Genomic DNA, 24,630 nt, shown 5'->3' with positions numbered 1-24,630 from the left:
GTGAAGAGGGAGAGTTTGACTTCTTCTTTGCCAATTTCAATGCCTTATATTTCTTTTTGTTGTCTGACTGCTGAGGCTAGTACTTCTAATACTATGTTGAAGAACAGTGGTGAGAGTGGACATCCCTGTCTTGTTCCTGATCTTAGGGGAAAGGCTCCCAGTGTTTCCCCATTGAGAATGATATTTGCTGTGGGCTTTTTGTAGTTGTCTTTTAAGATGCTGAGGAATGTTCCCTCTATCCCTACACTCTGAAGAGTTTTGATCAGAAATGGATGCTGTATCTTGTCAAATGCTTTCTCTGCATCTATTGAGAGGATCATATGGTTCCTGTTTTTTCTCTTGATGATATGATGAATCACACTGATTGTTTTACAAGTGTTGAACCAGCCTTGCATCCCAGGGATAAATCCTACTTGGTCATGGTGAATAATCTTAATGTATTGTTGTATCCTATTGACTAGTATCTTGTTGAGAATTTTTACATCCGTATTCATCAGGGATATTGGTCTATAATTCTCCTTTTTGGTGGGGTCTTTGTCTGGTTTGGTAATTAAGGTGATGCTGGCCTCATAGAATGAGTTTGGAAGTATTCCGTCTCTTTCTTTTCTTTCTTTCTTTCTTTCTTTCTTTCTTTCTTTCTTTCTTTCTTTCTTTCTCTCTTTCTCTCTTTCTCTCTTTCTTTCTTTCTTTCTTTCTTTCTTTCTTTCTTCTTTCTCTCTATCTTTCCAAACACCTTTAGTAGATTGGTATGGTTTCTTTAAACGTTTGATAGAATTCCCCTGGGAAGCCATCTGGCCCTGGAATTTTGTGTCTTGGGAGGTTTTTGATGACTGCCTCAATTTCCTCCCTGGTTATTGGCCTTTTCAGGTTTTCTATTTCTTCCTGTTCCAGTCTTGGTAGTTTGTGGTTTTCCAGAAATGCATCCATTTCTTCTAGGTTGCCTAATTTATTGACATATAGCTGCTCATAATATGTTTTTAAAATCGTTTGTATTTCCATGGTGTTGGTGGTGATCTCTCCTTTCTCATTCATGATTTTATTAGAGTCTTTTCTCTCTTCTTTTTAAGAAGGCTGGTTAATGGTTTATCTATCTTATTAATTCTTTCAAAGAACCAACTACTGGTTTTGTAGATCTGTTCCACAGTTCTTCTGGTCTGTAGTTCATTGAGTTCTGCTCAAATCTTTACTAATTCTCTTCTTCTGCTGGGTGCAGGATCTATTTGCTGTTTTTTTCTCCAGCTCCTTTAGGTGCAAGGTTAGCTTTTGTATTTGAGTTTCTTCCAGTTTTTGGATGGATGCTTGTATTGTGATATATTTCCCCCTCGGGACTGCTTTTGCTATATCCCAAAGATTTTGAATGGTTGTATCTTCATTCTCATTAGTTTCTATGAATCTTTTTAATTCTTCCTTAATTTCCTGGTTGACCCTTTCATCTTTTAGCAGGGTGGTCCTTAACCTCCACGTGCTTGAAATCCTTCCAAACTTCTTCTTGTGATTTAGTTCTAATTTCAAAGCATTATGGTCTGAGAATATGCAGGGGACGATCTCAATCTTTTGGTATCGGTTAAGACCTGATTTGTGACCCAGTATGTGGTCTATTCTGGAGAAAGTTCCATGTGCACTGGAGAAGAATGTGTATTCAGTTGCGTTTGGATGTAAAGTTCTATAAATATCTGTGAAATCCATCTGGTCCAGTGTATCATTTAAAGCTCTTGTTTCTTTGGAGATGTTATGCTTAGAAGACCTGTCGATTGTAGAAAGTGCTAGATTGAAGTCACCAGGTATAAGTGTATTATTATCTAAGTATGTCTTAACTTTGGTTATTAATTGATTGATATACTTGGCAGCTCCCACGTTCAGGGCATAAATATTCATGATTGTTAGGTCCTCTTGTTGGATAGATCCTTTAAGTATGATATAGTGTCCCTCTTCATCTCTTACTACAGTCTTCGGGATAAACTTTAGTTTATCTGATATAAGGATGGCTACCCCTGCTTTCTTTTGAGGGCCATTTGAATGGTAAATGGTTCTCCAACCTTTATTTTCAGGCTGTAAGTGTCCTTCTGTCTAAAATGAGTCTCTTGTAGACAGCAAATAGATGGGTCTTGTTTTTTTATCCAGTCTGAAACCCTGCACATTTTGATGGGGTCATTAAGCCCATTCATGTTCAGAGTTACTATTGAAAGATATGAATTTAGCGTCATCATGATACCGATTCAGTCCCTGTTCTTGAGGATTGATCCCTTGGACTTCTTTCTTTTACGGAGTCCCCCTTAATATTTCTTGGAGAACTGGTTTGGTGGTCACGTATTCTTTCTGTTTCTGCCTATCTTGGAAGCTCTTCTATTCTGAATGAGAGCCTTGCTGGATAAAGTATTCTTGGCTGCATGTTCTTCTCACTTAGATGCTGAATATACCCTGCCAGCTCTTTCTGGCCTGCCAGGTCTCTGTGGAAAGGTCTGCTATTAATCTATTATTTCTCCCCATAAAAGTTAGAGATTTCTTGTCTCTTGCTGCTTTAAGGATTTTCTCTTTATCTTTGGAATTTGCAAGCTTCACTATTAAATGTCGAGGTGTTGAGCGGTTTTTATTGATTTTTGGGGGGGGATCTCTCTATTTCCTGGATCTAAATGCCTGTTTCCCTTCCCAGATTAGGAAAGTTTTCAGCTATGATTTGTTCAAATACATATTCTGGACCTCTGTCCCTTTTGGCGCCCTCAAGAACCCCAATTAAAAGTAGATTTTTCCTTCTGAGGCTGTCATTTATTTCCCTTAACCTATCCTCATGATCTCTTGTTTTTCTCTTTTTCCTCAGTTTCCCTCTTTGTCATCAACTTGTCTTCTACGTCACTCACTTGTTCTTCTACCTCGTTAACCCTCGTCGTTAGGACCTCTAGTTTAGATTGCATCTCATTTAATTTATTTTTTATTTCTGCCTGATTAGATTTAAATTCTGCAGTCATGAAGTCTCTTGAGTCCTTTATGCTTTTTTCTAGAGCCACCAGTAGCTTTATAATTGTGCTTCTAAATTGGCTTTCTTACATTAAATTGTAATCCAAATTTTGTAACTCTGTGGGAAAGAGGACTGTTTCTGATTCTCTCTTTTGAGGTGAGTTTTTCCTTCTAGTCATTTTGTTCAGTGCAGAGTGGCCAAAAACAAGTTGTACTGGAAAAAGGAGAAAAGGAGAGAAAGAAAAAAAAAAGAAAAACAAAGGCGGAGGGGGGGCAAACAGAAAACAAAAAACAAGGGGAAGTATCCTCTGATTCTATATACTGTAAATCCCTCGACTCCCCTGGAACTTTCCAGGACTGCTTGGTCAATAACTTGCTTTTCCCCTGTCCTTCCAGCTGGTCTTCTGAGCGAGGGGCCTGCTGTGCTGATTCTCAGGTGTGAGCACTTGGGGGAGCTGCTCAGCCCACTGCCTGGTGCAGGGCTCAGTGGGAGTTGTTTATCCTGTGAGGCCCCAGGAGGAACAACAACAGTGGCAGCGGCCAGCTCTCCAGCTCTGGAGTCAGCTCCAGCAGTAACTACCGCAGCTCTCAGTGTCCAGAGGCCTGGATGCTCCACGGGTGGGGGCAGGGGCGCTGATCTGCACGGCTCAGAGCCGCCCAGCAGCAGGAGCGTCCTGGCTGTTCTGTGCTCTCCCAGCCTCTGCCTGTTCCGGGGGAGCGCCGGATCCTGGGCTGTGGCCCCCCACACCCTGGGCTCCGGGGCCTGCGCTGCTGGAATCGAGCTGCTGGGGCCCCGCAGCCCCCTCCGCGTGGAGCCGCGCCTCCGGAGCTGCTCCCGGGCTCCACCTTGTACACGCTGCAGGCCTTAAGGGAGCTCGGCCGCAGTGTGTGGTGTGCTCTCCTCCCGGGGCACAGGAGCTCTCTTAGTGTCCCTGGGAGCCTGAGGGCATCTCCGCCCCTCCTGGGGTCCTGCTCCAACTCCCTGCAAGCACCTTTCCGACCGGGAAGATTGGTGAAGCTTCTGCTTCTCCGGTCGGGGCTTTCCTGTCCTGGGGACATTTGCCCCACAGCCTTAGCCTTCTCCTCGCGGGGCCCCTCCCCCTTGGATGCTTTTTATTTCTTTATTTTTTTCCCCATTTTCTTACCTTTAAGTATGATATAGCATTCACTGTAGCATTCCAGCTGTTCTCTCTTTAAATCTCAGGCCGAATTTGTAGGTTTTCAGGATGAATTGGTGGGGACAGGTGACTTGGGGACTCTACTCCTCCGCCATCTTGCCCCTCCTCCCCACGTGTCCTCCTTAATGACTGTCACCCAGTTATCCCATTCCCCCACCCACCTCCCCTTCAGCAACCCTCAGTTTGTTTCCCAGATTTAAGAGTCTCTCAGAGTTTGTCTTCCTCTCTGACTTTGCCCTATTCAGTTCCCCCTCCTTCTCTTATGGTCCCTTGCATTATTTTTTTATATTCCATATATGAGTGAAACCATATTACATATATATATAATATATATCATATATAATTATATATTATATATTATTATATATTATATCATACTATATCATTATATGATATAATGATTATATCATTATACATTATATCATATATAATTATATATTATATCATATATAATTATCATTTTTTAAATTTTCAATTGACTTATTTCACTTATACTCTCCACTTCCATCCACATCAGTGTAAATGGTAAGTATTCATCCTTTGTAATGACTGAGTAGTATTCCATATATATAATACTATATATATAATTTTTATCCATTTATCTGTTGAAGGACATCTCAGTTCCTTCCACAGTTTGGCTATTGTGGACATTGCTTCTATGAACATTGGGGTGCAGATGCCCCTTTGTTTCACTACATCTGTATCTTTGGTTTAAATACCCAGTGGTGCAATTGCTCGGACATAAGGTAACTGTATTTTTAACTTCTTGAGGAAGCTCCATAATGTTTTCCAAAGTGGCTATACTAGCTTGCGTTCTCAGAGGGAGAGGGTGCCCCTTTCTCCACATCCTTGCTAACATTTGCTGTTTCCTCTCTTGTTAATTTCAGCCATTTGACTGGTGTAAAGTGGTATCTCAGTGTGGTTTTGATTTGTATTTCCCTGATGACAAATGATATGGAGTATTTTTTCATGTGCCTATTGGCCATTTGTATGTCTTCTTTGGAGAAATGTCTGTTCATGTCTTCTGCTCATTTCTTGACTGGATCGTTTGTTTTTTAGGTGTTGAATTTGATAAGTTCTTTATAGATATTGGATAATAGCCCTTTATCTAATATATCATTTGCAAATATCTTCTCCCATTCCATGGATTGCCTTTTAATTTTGTTGACTGTTTCCTTAGCTGTGCAAAAGCTTTTGATCTTGATGAAGTCCCAATAGTTCATTTTTGCTTTTGTTTCCTTTGTCTTTGAAGACATATCTAACAAGAAGTTGCTGTAGTCGAGGTCAAAGAGGTTGCTGCCTATGTTCTCTTCTAGGATTTTTATGAATTCCTGGCTCACATGTAGGTCTTTCACCCATTTTGAGTTTATCTTTGTGTATGGTGTAAAAGAATGGTATAGTTTCATTCTTCTCATGTGCCTGTCCAATTTTCCCAACACCGTTTATTGAAGAGACTGCCTTTTTTTTCCTTTGGACATTCCTTTCCGCTTTGTCAAAGATTAGTTGATCATAGAGATGAAAGTCCATTTCCGGGTTCTCTATTCTGTTCCATTGATCTATGTATCTGTTTTGTGCCAGTATCATGCTGTCTTGATGTTCACAGCTTTGTAATATAGCTTGAAATCAGGCATTGTGATGCCCCCAGTTTTGGTTTTCTTTTTCAACATTCTGGTTCCGTATACATTTTAGGATTATTTGTTCCAGCTCTGTGAAAAATGTCAGTGGTATTTTGATAGGGATTGCATTAAATATGTAGAATGTACTGGGTAGCATAGACATTTTCACAATATTTATTCTTCCAATCCATGAATATGGAATGTTTATCAATCTCTTTGTGTCTTCCTCAATTTCTTTCATAAGTGTTCTGTAGTTTTAGAGTACCAATTCTTTGCCTCTTTGGTTAGGTTATCTATCATAGTTATCTTATGGTTATTGGCTATAGTTATCTTATGGTTTTTGGTACAGTTGTAATTGGGATCAATTCCTTAATTTCTCTTTCTTCTCTCTCATTGTTAATGTATAGAAATGCAACTGATTTCTGTGCATTGATTTTATATCCTGCCACATTGCTGAATTGCTGTATGAGAACTAGCCATTTTGGGATGGAGTCTTATGGGTTTTCCACATTAAGTATCATGCCAGATGCACTCTGAGAAGGTCACCTTCCAGGGATAGCTTGAACCTAATAATTAGGTGTTGTTTGCTGTGAGGTAGGTTTGGGGGTAAGTGACTCCAATCCTGACTTGTTTTTTCTTTTTTATAACTTTAAGAACCTTGACTTTGTAGAAGAATACACACCAGCTACAGATTAGGAGTAGGTATTCCTCAACTTCAGTTTGTCTGACTTTTTTCAGGATTTCTTTCAGGTTTGCCTCCTTGGCAAGCATATCCCAGAGGTGCCACTGAGTTTTTCTCACTGCATCTTATAGGGTGATTTGCCATCATTTCCTCCTGTTCCTGATGATGCTTACTGGTCAACTAGGGCTCCACTGTATGAGTTGCTCTTTCCTTTTGGTAACTCGTGAGTGTTTCAGCATTAGTACTCTGAAACTGTGTGAGTGTCCTCATCAATTGTAATCTATCTCTGTATTTATCTCCACCTTTGTGTATTTGTTTTCCTATTTTATTCAAGGGGTTATAATCTCTTCTTATTGTTAGTTATCATGATACCCAAATCATGCTTTATGGGTGGGTGAAGCCCCTCAAGCTGGCTCTGCATTCCTTGGACATGTCCCTATCACTGTGTAGCACAACCTGCTCCAAGTTCATCATGTGCTGTCTCAGAGTGGAATCAGCCATGTATCTGAGAAGCTCTAGTTCTTTTTAGTGGAAAATGACATTTATAAGCCAAGATTTGGATACAAGGTGTTCTTAAGGCTCTTACAAAGTCACCGTTTCTAAGAACTATCTGTGGAGAGAGGTAGGGGAAATGTGTTTTTACACACAGAGACAAACATTTCTACCAATCTATCATCTATCTATAGAAAAGCAGGACTTTACATTGACACCCTCACTTTCAATCTCTGACTATATAGGCTTCTTTTGGTTTTCTCCCTTTCTAAATCAATGACTCCCTACTCTTACGGTAAGAAACTCCTGAAACCATTTATCATTAATATATTTACTTATTTGATAAATCCCCCCCATGTAACTAATCCCTACTCCATCCCTCAACACTCATGAATACCCCCACAATTTTACTTGGGTTCTATACACTGTATTTAGGCTCTGGGGGCTCTTACCAGCCACGCCTCCATATGGACACCCTTCTCACCTAGCTTGGGCTCCCACAGCCATGCCAGAATGCTCCATGTGGACACACTCCATGTGGACCCCCTCCCCACCCTACTCAGTCTCTAACTTGGAGTCAGGTCACTGTGACTCGCTTCTCTGTCCCTGACCTCCAATGTGAGGCTACCCTCTCGCCTGTGCCCCACCTATGGCTTAAGGACTGAATTATCTAGGAAGGAAAACAAAGGAAAAGGAGAGGAGAAGCGAAAGAAGGGGCTGGAAGGGACAGTTGGAAAGGAAGAATCCTATTCATCTTCTGATACCAGCTGAAACAGACAAATGCTTTTAGCCTTTCTTCCCAAACAACTGGACAACCAACCGTCTCTTATTTGATGTTCATTGTGTCAGGACACTTGGGAGCTGAGGCTGGAACACAAAGACAAATATGTTCGCTGCCTACCAGAACAGCAGGGAAGAGGACACGAAAATATTAAATCAAAACTAATAATATAATACCAAGTGCCTCAATCAAGAGATATAAAAAAAACATGTGATCCAAAACCTGTAGAATTAAACTAGAAATATACATTCTGAGCAATAGGCAAAGTCACAGTAGATTAACTCTCACCTATCTTAACTGAGCACATCGGAGTTCTGAACAAGCTCCATTCACCCAGGGACTGTAATGGTCAAAGCATTCATTCACTGGCTCTTACTCATCAGTTCTATAGATTCCCCCTTAATGTGGATGAAGCCATGTTAATACTTTTGTAAAGAGATGTTGATTGACTTGCTAAGTGTAATATTCAATGTAGAATATTCCAAATAAGACATGTGATATAAATGTCATTACCACCACCACCACAATAATTCCTGTTTCCATTAAAGTTTGTTGATAAAGTTATATTCTAGATCAACACTCAGGGTAGTAGATGGTACAAACTGGGGGTAGTCTGTGTGAAACAGATAAACTGTGTCTACATGTCTGGCACTTATGAGCTACTTCCTTTATTCCCCATAATATATAATGCTCTACACAGATACCAGAGAAAGCTAAATGAATGTGTGGAATCCCTAGTCATCTGTCACAGGTTGTACATGAAGCCCACCTTCATTTCTGTTCTGTTTTTTTTTTATGATAGTCACAGAGAGAGAGAGAGAGAGAGAGAGGCAGACACAGGCAGAGGGAGAAGCAGGCTCCGAGCACCAGGAGCCTGACATGGGATTCGATCCCGGGTCTCTAGGATCGCGCCCTGGGCCAAAGGCAGGCGCCAAACCGCTGCGCCACCCAGGGATCATTTCTGGGGTTTTTAATATATTTTTTATTGAAGTTTGATTTGCCAACATACATTGTAACACCCAGTGCTCATCCCGTCAAGTGCCCTCCTCAGTGCCCGTCAGTCACCCCATCCCCCCACCTGCCTCCCCTTCCACTATCCCTTGTACATTTCCCAGAGTTAAGAGTTTCTCATTCTGTGTCACCCTCTCTAATTTTTCCCACTCATTTTCCCTTCTTTCCCCTACAACCCCTTTCACTATTTCTTATATTCCCTACATGAGTGAAACCACATAATCAAAGGAAATTGAGGTCTCTGGTGTTCTGGGATAGTTTCTTGAAGAACAAAAGGAAGTCCTTAGGGAAAGTCAGGCTCCATTTACACTCCCATCTCTTGGCTCAACCTTGAGAACAATGGGCTTTTCAGGTTGAATAATCCCTTGAGCATTTAATTTCAGGGGGATCTGCAACAGTTAAACAAGTATATGAGAAACGACCATGAAAATCCAGCTAACAACAGAAGCAAAGCAGGCAAGATATATGAAAGACAATAATGCATTACAAATATATAAATACTACTTATAGATTCATATATCTCTGATTCTTTAAAATTATTCTGTAAGTTGTCAAGACTGGAGTATGTAAGCATTCATCCATCACTCATTCAACAGAGTATCTACTGACCACCCACTCAGTACCAGGCTGGGGACAAACTCATATTGGTTTATATACTTTTATATTTAAATTTTAAGTAAAAAGGATGAGTATTTAAATTTAAGACAGATTCTTACCCATTATGGCAAACAATTTTGAAAAGTGAGAGAGATAATTTTGTATACGTTGAAGCTTGTAGGCCATCCTGAGTGTTTATTACACATTTTATCATATGAACATCTACACTGATAAACATCCTGTACTCTCTCCCATGGAAACATCCATCCATGATAACAGACTAGCATGGAAAGGGAGCACAGCCTGACTGGAGAAGGTGGAGCCAAGTAGCTAGGATGGCCTGGACCATGGGACTCCTTCACATCAGTCAGGCATGTTTCACACCAGTGACTCTCAACCTTGCTTGCACTTGAGAATCAGTGGGGACACATTTAAAGCCATTCTCTGGGTGAATTATGTTAGAATATAGGATTTTTAATGAACCCACTGACTTCAGAGTAAAACCAAGGTTGAGAACCATGGTCACAATAGTGTCTATAAATTGTAGTGGAGAAGAGCATCATTCAAAAGTCACATCATGGTTATCACCACATTGCACATCATGATTGTGCACAACGTGTTCCTTTCCTTTCAGTGGACTTGAAAGAGATTTAAAACACTGCTCAAGATCAAAGGACTGTGCATAATAATTTCATGTGAACTATACTGACAGATGACCCTTATGGTTGGGCGGTTATGAATCACAGATGTGGCACTCAAGAGCTAAAGGACCCTTCAAGGCCACAGATGACTCTAATAGATTACTGGGCTGATAGAACAAATTACTAAGGATAAATGAGCACATTCGCTCACAAACACACACACACACACACACACACACATCTATTTCATATCTCTTAGTTAAAAAAAAACCAATAAAACACTATTTATGCAGAACGTTATCTCTCTGACCTGTGTTTCTTTACAAGGTTTGAAGGAGAAGTTCTGCAGGACCCTAACAAGGGCAAGTTTCATGTTCATGATCGCAAACCTCATTCCAATGCAGTTTCGGGGTCCAGTTCCAAAAGGCAGGTATGTATAAGGATTTATGCTGTCCTTGTTCTTCCTACTGAACCTGGCTCCACAATGGAAGTGGAAAACAAGTTTAGTTAATCATAAAGACCACAAGAAGTACATGTTTGGGGTTCTCAACCAGGAGTATATAGGAAACTTTGATGGGTTGTTTACTGTAATCCTGCTATGCTTATTCTGCTATGACAATTGTAAGCTACAGGTCGTTGGATTCCCCTTGCCCTATGGGAGCATTCAGTCTTGCTGAGGACATGACATAAAGCTGTTGAAAAGATTTACCTTAGACACTAGAATTATATTGAGGGTGGTGTGATGTTCACACTTTGAAAGGCAAGCAGGAAATGAGCCTGACTGGAGGAAAGGTAGGTTGATGCCTCCATTCCCACTTATGTTGGTCACATGCTCATAGAAAAAGGAAGTAGAGAAATGCCTCCTATGTTATACCATTGTTATTTTTCCCTTCACATCCCTACACTCCCTGCTAGGACCATTCCCAACCACTTACACGGAAAAGATTTTCACATGATTTACATGGGCACGTGACGCTACTCCACTATAATGATACTTAGATCTATGTATAATCATTATAATCATTGAGTTTTTGTCTATCTGTTCTAAGACACTATAAATTCCTTTGGGGTTAGACCTATGCTTCATTCAAAATTCATTCCTTGGGATCCCTGGGTGGCTCAGCGGTTTAGCGCCTGCCTTTGGCCCAGGGCGTGATCCTGGAGTCCAGGGATTGAGCCCCACATCGGGCTTCTCTCTGACTGTGCTTTTCTCTCTGCCTGTGTCTCTGCCTTTCTCTCTCTCTTTACACACTTTCATGAATAAATAAATAAAATCTTTTTAAAAAATTCATTCCTTAATACTTATATTCAGGAAACATGTGGATTTGGGAAAATGATAATGGCATTTAGGTGAGGTATTATTTAAACTCCTTTTATCATGAAGAACATACTGAAATGTTTCCATGATATGCCTTAAAATAATATGGAAAACAGTAAAAGAATTATAATGGTGTGTGGATGGAGTAGCTGATATGGGTTAGTAGTTACTAGGCAGGTGGTGGGCATATATAAATTCATTAAAAGTATTTCACAGACTTGTGTCTATATAATGTTTGTGCATGTGTCAAAAATTCTCTGCAATAGGGGAGACTGGGTGGCTCAGATGGTTAAGCATCTGCCTTTGGCTCAGGGAATGATCTTCACGTCCTGTAATCAAGCCCCATATTGGGGCTTCTCCTTCTCCCTCTGCTCCTCCCCCTGCTTATGCTTGCTTTCTCTCAAACAAATAAAATCTTTTTAAAAAATTATCCATAAGGGGTACCTGGGTGGCTCAGTTGGTTAAGTGTCTGCCTTTGGCTCAGGTCATGATATTAGGGTACTCCAGTGGAGCCCCACATCAAGTTCCCTGCCCAACAGGGATCCTGCTTCTCCTTCTGTCCCTCCCCCCTGCTTGTGCTCTCTCTCTCTCTCACTCTCTCACTCACTCTCTGCCTATCTGAAATAATAAATAAAATCTTTTTTTAATTATTCATAATTGATATTTTTAATACATGGATTTCACTACCTGGCACAGTTCCTAACACATGTAGGTAAGCACTTCCTCTCATGGCTGAATGAATCATAAACAAGTACAGAAGTGATCACTGGTTTCTGTTTGAGAAGCTATAGGAGACTGAACAGCTGAACTTGTAGGAGCCATCAGGTCTCCTGGTCCAGAAAACAGATGACTTGGTCAACTCTAAGTTCTTTCAGCAAGTACTATGTGTAGACGCATTGCTAGCACTAAGGACACCATGAGCCCAGAAAAGAGCTCTGCTAACAGGGACTTTTAGTCGGGGGCTAAACATCTAGGTCTCTAAAAACTCATCCAAATTTTGCCCACCAATACAATAAACAGGAAAGCATGGACTTTTGCAGAATTCAGGCTTACCCAAAGCCAGACTCTGCTCTGAATTCCCAGAAGAGAAAACTCAAGACCCCTCCAAGGAGGATGTCTAAATGGCTAGAGAACAGATGACCTCACTTTGGATAAATCCCAGATACTAGAGAGATGAGAGATGCTTAGAACTGCAACCACAGACAGCACAGGACCTATCAGGTCTCCAGCACACTCTGTCCTCAGGCTGCTGCTCCTCCTGCCAGGGATGTGAACTCTCAGCACCACAGCCACTGTCCTCACACTATACCTAGCGGACATGGTGGCGCAGGGTTACAAACACAGAATGCGAAAATCTAAGGAGTAAATCCAGAGAGCTAAAGAGGACAGAAACACTAAAGTAACAAAAAGTCCCATTTTCTTAATTAAGATAATGGTTAAGTATATTATGTATATACATATAATCACAAACACAATTATGGTACGTTGTTTATAATTTACTGTTACATTAACTCAGTACCTCAAAAATATATAATGCCATCTTAACTTTTAAGCTTCTATATATGCATAGAAAAACATCCACAAGGACATACATCACATGATTAATAATCCTGATATATTGTGACTGGTGATGATGTTAATTTTCTTTATTCTCAACTAGAGTTTGTAAAATTTGGACAATAATGTTCATTTTGTAACAAGAAAAATACTTCTAAGAATAAAAAAATGTACAAATAAATCATTGTACCACCACACGATTGTCATCTATACTAAGAAAATACAGAATATCCTCCAATATGAGGGTGGGTTCCCCTTTGCAGGGTTCCCTGTACCTTTCAGGTCGGAATTCCTCAGGCTCTGGCCAGAGACTCTGGTCTCGATGAAGAGTAAAGGTTGGCACCATCACCACTGTCCCTTTGGGAATGAACACACCACTGATTTCCACATCTTTCTTACAGACCCTCTCAAGTCTACCAGCGATTGGGTATAATCGGAGAGTTTCATTCAACACCATGTCCAGATATTCCATCTGCACAAGGGCATCGTAAGTGGGCAATGCCTGGAAGGAAAGAAACAGATTTTGATAAATTGAGATTTGGGGGCAGCCCGGGTGGTTCAGCTGTTTAGCGCCACCTTCAGCGTAGGGTGTGATCCTTGAGACCCGGGATCAAGTCCTGCGTCAGGCTCCCTGCATGGAGCCTGCTTCTCCCTCTGCCTGTGTCTCTACCTTCTCTCTCTCTCTCTCTCTCAAATAAATAAATAAATAAATAAATAAATAAATAAATAAAATCTTTTTAAAAATTGAGATTTGGGATCAAAGTTCAATGCACTGTATATACTACTACTGAAGTATTAGGAACACCTAAGAATCATGTATTTTGGTAAAGGGTATTTGTGGACATTTGAATGTCTAGCATGTCCTTTGATCTACTCAATGGCTCACTGACATGTGAGTCATAGACGTAAGCAGCAATAGTAATGACTGGGGGAGACCACTATGACGATCTCCTACACAGGGCCTGAAATCCTTCCCACTACCAGGTAATGGTTTTTCTTCCTTGTGTGAACAAAAGTGACTAATAGAGTGTGACCCTTGACCTTTTTTCTACATTTTTTGTTTAAATTTATTTTATTAACATATAGTGTATTATTAGTTTCAGAGGAAGAATTAGAATTAGAACTGACTGCTCAGTTCATATAATACCCAGCGCTCATTACATCAAGTGCCTTCCTGAATGCCCATTACCCTACTACCCTAACCCCTCTTCCACCTCCTCTCCAGCAACCCTCATTTGTTTCCTATACTTAAGAGTCTCTTATGGCTTGTCTCTCTCTGTTTTTTTTTTTTTTCATTTGTTTTTATTGAAGTTCTATTGGCCAACATATAGTATAACACCCAGTACTCATCTCATCAAGTGCCCTCCTCAGTGCCCATCACCCAGAATCCCAACTCTCTCTCTGTTTTAATCATATTTTCCCTTCCCTATGGCCCTTAATCTTAAATGAAATCTGTTGAAGTCTTTTGTTCCTTTCAAAACAGGGGCGACACATCTGTATCATGAAAGGAGAATGTGCCACAGAAAACTCCCCTCTTCCTCATAAACTGTCCTAGTTGAAATATCCTGCCTTCCTAGTTTTTCAATTCTATTTACAATATTTGGAGAAAAACACTAAATAATTTGGGGAGACACTACTTTCTTTCAACGCAAATGGGGCAAGAGAAGGCTACAATTGGATGCTACCAATTGTGGGCACACAATTTCAGTTCTAGGAAAAGTAATACAGGGGATCAGAACCCTGTTCTAAGCCCCACCCTCTGTTGCTGGAAGGGTCTCCTAGTTGTCACTTTGGAGGCTCACTGTTTGCCAAACAGGCCACTCCAGACCCAGGGGTCAGGTCTCTTCATAAGAAGGGAACTTCAGGATGGGCAGAAATCTGAAAACAGTGTGGGCAATATATGTCTATCACTTGCTGCTTTGTGTAAGTCCCAACATTGTACAGATTAGAGGTCAATCAGGATCCAAGCACTTGGCTCCTAGCTTGAATTCTACACTACTAGTTATGTGATAGTTTAAGAATGTCATATTGTCTCTCTATAGCTCAGTTTCCTGACTTGTTAAATGGAAATAATAGAGTTGACACTTCATAGGGTGTGTAGTAGAAAGTAGTAGAATCATACACTGCTCACCCAGGATCATGGAGACCCCCATATTTCCTAGCTCACATGAACTTACGGGAAACCATTTTGCAAATGAGGGGTGAACTGATGAGATGTATGTAAGTCTGGAGCCAAACATTTGAAAATCAAGTGAGTAACACATAGTTCCTTATTACCAAGCAAACAATAAGTCCCCAGGTTCTAGATAATGCAGGTATAAGAAAATGGAGCCTCTTTACCTGGTATCACCAATAACTGTATGGAGCAGAGACTCACTCCCAACTTCTGCTAAGGCCCATATCTGACATGCGAATGTGGAAATAGGAGTAAACCTTTTTATGAAAACCTACTAGGTTTGAGGGCTAATCTGTTACTGAGACATAACCAAACCTACACTGACTCCCTTCTTCAGGTATAACCCCCTCACCTTATTGGGGAAAGTCGCATCAATCTCCTCCTGCAGTTTCTGCTGGACATCAGGGTGAGTGGCCAGTTCATACATAAGGAAGGAAAGAGAAGTGCTAGTGGTCTCATAGCCAGCAAAAATAAAGATAATAGATTGGGCCACCAGCTCCAAATCAGATAGAGCTAAAAGGAGAAGAAACACATTTTAGCTATAGCAGGTGAATGTAAAAAAAACACACACACACACACTTTAGATAATGAGAAGTCCATTTGAAACTCCCAATTCCCTTGGGGAAAATGTAAAAGCAATTCAGAATCAAACTCAGAGTGGTTTGCACTCTGATGTCTATCTTACAGAGCCAGAAAAGCCAGAAGTTATCTTGATCTGGTTCTTCCTATGGTCTATACTATTCTTGGCCATCTGCTCCTGCTAGTGCCACCCTCCGCACCAACACAGATAGGTAATTTCAGGAGATGGCATTTCTGTCTAACGTACATGGTGTTATCAGCATGACCTTTGGAGGATCCTAAAAGTACTTCAGTCGTAAGTAACATGGGATACCATTCTCCCCCAGGAAAATTTATATTCTTCTAGCTAAAAGAGAACTTAAATTTATTTAGAGAGTTTGTGATACTAAGACTCAATTGTCAGGAAAAAATGAATGATCTTTCATCCAAACATATTTGTGGAAAGTGAAGAGAACAATATTGGGCTACTGATAAATTCTTGTTGCTCAAAGAGTGATCCATGGACCATCAGCATCTGCAGCATCTGGGAGTTTATTAGAAATGCAGAATCTCAAACTTCACCCTAGAACTATCGAATCAAAGTCTGAGCTTTCATGAGATGTGGTGATTTGTGTGAACAACCTAGCTTGAGAAACATGGATTATACCTTTCAGAGGTCTCAGCTAGTAGAAGACCTGGCACACAACTTCGCAAGTGCATGATCTCCAATATGTACAGAAACTACAATACAGATGTGGTATATATATACCACATCTTCTTTATTCATTCATCTGTTCATGCAGGTGGGGGGATGTGGTGACTGGGTGATGGGCACTGAGGAGGGCACTTGAAGGGATGAGCACTGGGTGTTATACTATATGTTGGCAAACTGAAATATACAAAAAAAAAAAAGACTGGTAATGTAGCTGGCTTAATTATTGCCACCAAAGAAGCAGAAGAAAAAAAATGTGTCAAAGGCAAGGTACTGACCAGCATGAAATATAGACGAATTGAATCCAGTGAATGGAATTAGCAATCATGGCCTGAATTTCACCTTCCTTAGTGAATGGCCCCACTCTGAATATAAATTGGAATATCTTTTGATTTGCTCCTGGCAGAAACTCAGCATGGTCATGTCCTAATCTATTTGACAAAACCTGTGTAGGACCTTTAGATACTGAGAGCACCTACCCACTACAAACACATAATTCACAGCTAAAAACAATGCAAAAAGTGCTAGAAAAGTCTACAAAGTTCAGATTTCCCAGTCACACTTTTTGTGAAGCTGCTATGGGTAAATTCAACTATCAAATTCTTGCCTTTCACCCAGTCACTCCATCCCCCCGCCCTCCTCCCCTTCCACTACCCCTTGTTTTTTCCCAGAGTTAGGAGTCTCTCATGTTCTATCACCCTCTCTGATTTTTCCCACTCATTTTCTCTCCTTTCCCCTTTATTCCCTTTCACTATTTTTTATATTCCCCATGTAGTGAAACCATATAATGTTTGTCTTTCAATTGACTTACTTCACTCAGAATAATACCTTCCAGCTCCACACACATCGAAGCAAATGGTGGATATTTGTCCTTTCTAATGACTGAGTAATATTCCATTGTGTGTGTGTGTATGTGTGTGTGTGTGTGTGTATATATACATATTTTTTTAATTTATTTTCCATTCATCTTTCGATGGACACCGAGGCTCCTTCCACAGTTTGGCTATTGTGGACATTTTTGCTATAAACATTGGCACTTGACGGGATGAGCACTGGGTGTTATACTATATGTTGGCAAATAGAACCCCAATAAAAAATATATATAAAAAAATTCTTGCTCTCCATTACCACAAACCCCATGATAATAAAAGTTCAGGGCTGTACTCTCCAATAAGGTAGCCAGATGCGGCTATTTATATTTAAATTTTAATTAGTTATATTAAATATAATATAAGATTCAGAGCTCAGTGACACTAGCCACATGGTAAGTGCTCAAAAATCACATGTGTGCAGTGTTTCTGTACAGGACCAAGCAAATATAAAAGATTTCCTCCATCAGAGAAAAAAGTAGAATTAGATAGATAGATAGATAGATAGATAGATAGATAGATAGATAGAATAGAAGTAGAGATAGATTGGTAGGTAGAGATGGATAAATGGATGGATAGATAGATAGATAGATAAATGGTATGATAGAATAAGCCCATCCTTTTCCTCTAGAATCAACTGTTATATATTCAACAATTTTGTGAGCTTGTTGTCAAATCACAGATGGCTTGAAATTAACCATGATGGAAATATTTCTGTCATAGAAACAACTATAAATTAAGCCTGTTTTTTTTTCTTTTAAATACTGAGAGCATACTTACATCATGGGTTATGGATAAAGAAATATTTGTGTTGATCAGTGCTGTGTAGATATATTTGATGTTGTTAACTTGGCTCACTGAGAGGAAATAGAAGCAAATAACCCCTAGTAGCAACGAGTACTCCTAGATCCCAGATTTGGTTTCTAAATACCATTTTAACTAAAAGGAATCAGAGTTTCTTGGAGAAATGGCTGGTTCAGGGCTCATCAGGAGAAACAGAAGAGAAATCTGAGATGTCTGACATCAGGATGCAAGGTAATGCCCAGAAAATAATATGGGAAAAGGATACAGAATACTCTATTTTTTTAATGGTGGATATACATCATTATATATATATATATGTCGAAACCCATAGCATATACATCAACAAGGATGAACTATAATATAAACTATGGATTTTGGGTGGTAATAATGTGTTGTTGTAGGTATATTGATTATTTAAAAATTACCACATCATGAGGGATTTTGATTCGGGATGCTGTATGTAGGTGGGGCAGGGGAAATATGAGATAAATCTCTATGTCTTTCACTCGATTTTGCAGTGAACCTAAACTGCTATAAAAAATCAAGTCTGGGGCACCTGGGTGGCTCAGCACTTAAGCATCTGCCTTCAGCTTAGCACGTGATCCTGGCGTCCCAGGATGGAGTCCCACATCAGGCTCCCTGCATGGAGCCTGCTTCTCCCTCTGCCTGTGTCTCTGCATCTCTCTCTCTCTCTCTCTCCCCCTCTCTCTCTCCGTGTGTCTCATGAATAAATAAATAAAATCTTTTTAAAAACCAAAGTCTATTGAAAACATAAAAAAGAAGAAAGGAAAAACAAAAACACAGGTGCCCACTTAAAGGGCTTCCAGACAAAAAATCTGAAAGAATCAAGGATCTAAGAAAAAAATGATATAAGACACTTAGTAATATAAGAGATCATACCGACATATATAAAGAAAGAAATACAATAATGATGACGTATAGAAAGCTCACCCTAACAATGGACTATTATTCAAAATATAGAAGAAATGGTACAAGTAAAGAGTCATCATTTTGTAACCATCATAGTAATAATAGTTTTAGTCAAAGACCATCCATGGATGATAAAAGTAATAGATGATGATTTAAAGAGAAATACAATGTGTACACATACCTGCACCAGTTACTTCTTAATTACAAAAAGGGAAAAAACACTTGAAGTAGATTAAGCTAGTGAATAAAATATAACCACAAGTGTTTCAAGTTACGGTCATCAACACTGGGGCCATGTACCTCCTTATGTGATGAAGACTTGATGTGAATTTCCAGGCAGATTCGGTGGGTCTGGATTAGGCTGCAGGACTGACATTGGAAACAAGTTCCCCTGTGGCAGACCACAGATTGTTTTGTCTATGGTTCCCCTTCAAGCTTTGAACAGGTAGTATGGCTTGGTTTTTCTGGAAAATGCTCTGTCTACCTTTTGTATCTGAACATATTTCTTTCTTCAATTTGCCAAAATTCCATCTGCTAAAAATCTTCCTCCACACCTTGGAACCACCCCCTCTTTCTGAGCCACCTCATCAATGGCCCTCTGAAGCTCTTCTCGCTTACCTTTATGAGTGTCCATTTCTTTGGAATTCTGGGAGTTAATCATCAGCTGAAGAAAGTCCACTCGGTGCTAGAAACAAAAAGAGAAATTTCCATGGCAAAAAATCACTTGTGAAGTCAGAAGTAAATCAGACGTGAAGTATCCTGAGACTATAGCCCATTTACATCCCAAATTTAGAGTAGTGTTGCCAGAGTCCTCGGTGAACAAAAATGCTCAGCTATAAATCTTGGAGAGCAGGATGTTTCCCTGACAGGAATCCAGCCATTATGTCTCATTGCTTTTTGGATCTTGCTCTGTCTGATCCTCAGCTTCTCTGACTTTTGAACATACCTTCCTGGCCCAAGAGTTGCCTGATCCCTCTCCTGTCCCATCTACTAGCTAAGGAGAAAGTCCCTGACTTCAGTCCTTTCTTCCAGCCTTAATTCTTAATGAATAGCCACATAGACCAATCCCTGACCTCTGCAGAGTCCATGAGCAGCTTCTGTGTCAGCATCTTCCAATGTCCCACCCTCCCAGAACTCTGCACAATATTCAGTGATATCAGCCCTGTCTCCTTGTCCTACACATGTCCTACAGCTGGTCATCAGGCCTCATGAAGGCAAAGCTGGCTTAGCCAGCTTGCAGCTTCAGTGCCCAGAGAAGATTTCTACCCATTCCAGACTATGGCAGGGTCAAATTTAACATAGACTATATACTCCACCAGGTGCCTAATAGGACCTTCCCCTGGAGAAGTTGTAAGATAAGAGGCTTTGAATTGAAGGGATTCTTTGCCAATGTAAGATCTGGCAAAATTACACTACCAGGAAAATGATTTTACACAGTAATTTTTACATTTTGACAATTTATTGAAAGAAAGCGGTAGTTTTTTTCTCACTGAAGTTTATGCAGTGACATACTACTTGCCATGTTTATTAATAAATTTTAAACAAATGTTGGGTATTTGTCGTTTGACGAATGCCCACCATTTGCTTCAACGTGGATGGAACTGGAGGGTATTATGCTGAGTGAAGTAAGTCAATCGGAGTAGGACAAACAGTGTATGTTCTCATTCATTTGGGGAATATAAATAATAGTGAAAGGGAATATAAGGGAAGGGAGAAGAGATGTGTGGGAAATATCAGAAAGGGAGACAGAACATTAAGACTCCTAACTCTGGGAAACGAACTAGGGGTGGTGGAAGGGGAGGAGGGGTGAATGGGTGACGGGCACTGAGGGGGGCACTTGACGGGATGAGCACTGGGTGTTATTCTGTATGTTGGTAAATTGAACACCAATAAAAAATAAATTTATTATTAAAAAAATAATAAATTTTAAACATAGTCTGTCTGACTCATCTTCTTATTTCCTTCCCTGACCTCCACCTTCTTCATTCTCCCTAAAATGTTAGAAGTCTCCTGCTTTAAACCCTACAGTTCTCTACCTACCATAAAAACATATAGAAGTGCAGATGTTGGGTATATGCAGCTCAATAAATTATCAAAAGTGAACACCTGGGGACACCGGGGTGGCACAGTCAGTTGAGTGCCCAACTTTAATTTCCGCTCAGGTCATGATCTTGGAGTCGTAAGATCAAGCCTCATGTTGGACTCCGTACTTGGTGTGGAGTCTGCCAGAGAGTCTCTCTCTCTCACTCCCTCTACCTGTCTTCCTGTTCATCCACATACTCTCTAAATTAAATAAAATCTTTGTTTTTAAAGTGAATACCTACATATAACCACCAATAGATTTACCTTTTGTTTATCTTTTAGGCGACTTTCCTTCATTCTCTCTACAGATTTTCTGAAAAAATCAGTAACTTTCTTTGGAAATAGCCAGATATTTAATATTTCAAAAACCGGAGTAAGGAATGGAAACAGTACTGTAAGGAAAAAGAACAATGGAAAGCATAATGAAAATGCAAAATTTACCTGGAGCAATTATAATTTGGTCTACCAATCAGAAGATTAAAAGACACCAGGATAGGCACTTGGGTGACTCAGTAGTTGGGCGTCTGCCTTTGACTCGCAGGATCCTGGTTCAAGTACCATACCAGGCTCCCTGTGCAGAGCCAGATTCTCCCTCTGCCTATGTCTCTGCCTCTCCCTGTATCTCTCATGAATACGTAAAAAAATCTTTTTTAAAAATAATTTTAAAAATAAAAGAGACCAGGAGTCTGTCCTTCTAGGACTTTTACTTAAACTTTCAAGCCAATGGCTGAGCCAGAGCAAGTCACACATAGAGGCCACCACTAGAGAGGTCAGATCTGTGCCTTCTGGAACATCTTTGGAGTGACCAAAGGAACCCAGGAACAATTTCCTGATCCCTTAGGCTTTTATTTTTGGACTAGAGTCTCTTTGGAAACACCAGACCATAATATGCTATTATAACTAATCATGCTGTTTAAGAAATTGTTGCCAGGATGTAAATAATACAGAGTATGCCCTTCAACCACAAAGGAATAAAATGAGCAATCGAGAACACAAACAACATTTGGAAACCCATGAATCTGTAGAAATTACACAATACATTCCTATATAGCCACTGGGCAAAGAAGAAATCGAAAGGCCACTTAAGAATCAATCACTTGGAGATTACAAAAATGAAGAAATCACATACCAAAGCTCACAAGATGTAGTAAAAGCAGTGACCATAAGGAAATTTATAGTTATATATGCCTACTTCTAAAAAGAACCAATATTTAAATCAACTACCTTGCTCTCTGTCAAAAACATGCTGAGAAACCAAGAACACACTAAATAAAGCAAGCAGAAGGAAGCACATAATACAGACAATAGCAGAAACTTATCAAATAGAGAATAAAAAACAAGAGAAAATTCAATGAAAGCAAAGCTGAAAGATGAATGGATAAAGAAGATGTGGTTTATGTATACAATGGAATATTACTCAGCTATTAGAAATGACAAATACCCACCATTTGCTTCAACGTGGATGGAACTGGAGGGTATTATGCTGAGTGAAGTAAGTCAGTCGGTGAAGGACAAACATTATATGTTCTCATTCATTTGGAGAATATAAATAATAGTGAAAGGGAATATAAGGGAAGGGAGAAGAAATGTGTGGGAAATATCAGAAAGGGAGACAGAACATAAAGACTGCTAACTCTGGGAAACGAACTAGGGGTGGTAGAAGGGGAGGAGGGCGGGGGGTGGGAGTGAATGGGTGACGGGCACTGGGGGTTATTCTGTATGTTAGTAAATTGAACACCAATAAAAAATAAATTAAAAAAAAAGAAAGCAAAGCTGAATCTTTCAAAAGAACTTTAGATAGATAGACGGACCAAGCAAAAAAGGAGAAGAGATTCAAATTATTATTATTAGAAGTGAAAGAGGAACCTCCACACAGTTTTCCAGAGTGGCTGCACCAGTTCACATTCCCACCAACAGTGTAAGAGGATTCCCTTTTCTCCGCATCCTCTCCAACATTTGTTGTTTCCTGCCTTGTTAATTTTCCCCATTCTCACTGGTGTGAGGTGGTATCTCATTGTAGTTTTGATTTGTATTTCCCTGATGGCAAGTGATGCGGAGCATTTTCTCATATGCATGTTGGCCATGTCTATGTCTTCCTCTGTGAGATTTCTGTTCATGTGACAGTTAAAAATATACCTGCCCTACGACCCAGCAATTGCACTGTTGGGGATTTACCCCAAAGATACAGATGCAATGAAACGCCGGGACACCTGCACCCCGATGTTTCTAGCAGCAATGGCCACGGTAGCCAAACTGTGGAAGGAGCCTCGGTGTCCAACGAAAGATGAATGGATAAAGAAGATGTGGTTTATGTATACAATGGAATATTACTCAGCTATTAGAAATGACAAATACCCACCATTTGCTTCAACGTGGATGGAACTGGAGGGTATTATGCTGAGTGAAGTAAGTCAGTCGGAGAAGGACAAACATTATATGTTCTCATTCATTTGGGGAATATAAATAATAGTGAAAGGGAAAATAGGGAAGGGAGAAGAAATGTGTGGGAAATATCAGAAAGGGAGACAGAACGTAAAGACTGCTAACTCTGGGAAACGAACTAGGGGTGGTAGAAGGGGAGGAGGGCGGGGGGTGGGAGTGAATGGGTGACGGGCACTGGGTATTATTCTGTATGTTAGTAAATTGAACACCAATAAAAAAAAATAAAATAAAAAAAATAAAAAAATAAAAAAAAAAGAAGTGAAAGAGGAGATTACTGCTGACATTACAAAAATAAAAAGGACATACAGAATACCATGAAAAACTGTAAGCTAATAAATTACATAACTTAGATGAAATGGAAGAATTGCTAGAACAACACAAAGTAGAAGATGACATTTAAAAAAATAACACACAGGCAGGGGCACCGGAGTCACTCAGTTGGTTAAGCATCTGTCTTTGGCTCAGGTCATGATCCCGGGGTTCTGAGATTGAACCTCAGTCAGGTTCCCTGCTCAACAAGAGTCTGCTTCTCTTTTTCCCTCCCTCCCTCCCTGCCCCCCCATGTTCTCTTTCTCTCTCTCTCTCAATATATAACAATAAAATATTTTTTTTTAAAACCCACATAGGCAATCTGAAAGATGAGAAAAAAGATTGAGTTAATAGTGAAGAAAGGACCAACAAAAAGAAGCTCAGCTCCAGATGGTTTCACAGATGAATTCCAGCAAATATTTAAAGTAGAATCAATGCCAATTTTACACAAATTCTTCCAAAAAACAGAAGAGGTAGGAATACTTCCAACTCAATCTTGAGGCCAGTGTTACTCAATACTAAAACCAGACAAAGATATTGAGGAAGAAGAAAACTACCAACCAATGTACCTTATGACATGTCATCTTATGACATCACAAAATCCTCAACACAATAACTGGCCAAATGAACCCAGCAACAAATCCAAAGAAGGATATGCCACAACCAAGAGAGGTTTAACCCCAGCAATGCCAGGTTATACATACAATATAATAATAAATTTTTTAAAAAACCACATGGTCATCTCAATACAGGCAAAAGAAAAACTATTTGACAAAAATCCAACACCATTTAGCAATACAAACACTCAACAAACTGGGAACAGAAAGGAATATCCTCAACCTGATAAAGGGCATCTACAAAAAACTCATACTTAACACTGCACTTAACAGATATAGACTGGATATTTTCCCCGCAGATTAAGC

At 39.9% G+C, this 24,630-nt stretch overlaps 1 protein-coding gene across 1 annotated transcript in view; it reads right to left on the bottom strand.

The window, feature by feature from the left end:
* Positions 1–8,243: 8,243 nt before the first annotated feature.
* The window catches only part of LOC144319559 (cytochrome P450 3A12), a 36,868-nt gene continuing 20,481 nt past the window's right edge, over positions 8,244–24,630 (bottom strand). Inside the window, exons 8-13 of the mRNA XM_077907819.1 lie at positions 21,221–21,348; positions 19,493–19,559; positions 15,354–15,514; positions 13,101–13,327; positions 10,261–10,423; positions 8,244–9,101 (exon numbers count right to left, since the gene is read on the bottom strand). Coding sequence (XP_077763945.1) covers positions 9,006–9,101; positions 10,261–10,423; positions 13,101–13,327; positions 15,354–15,514; positions 19,493–19,559; positions 21,221–21,348 — 842 coding nt within the window. The 3' untranslated portion in view covers positions 8,244–9,005. The remainder of the gene's footprint in view (positions 9,102–10,260; positions 10,424–13,100; positions 13,328–15,353; positions 15,515–19,492; positions 19,560–21,220; positions 21,349–24,630) is intronic.

Source organism: Canis aureus, chromosome 8, assembly GCF_053574225.1.
Source record: "Canis aureus isolate CA01 chromosome 8, VMU_Caureus_v.1.0, whole genome shotgun sequence".
Lineage (NCBI taxonomy): Eukaryota > Metazoa > Chordata > Mammalia > Carnivora > Canidae > Canis > Canis aureus.
The sequence above is the reverse complement of the archived record's forward strand: the minus strand, read 5'-3'. Positions and strand labels throughout refer to the sequence as shown.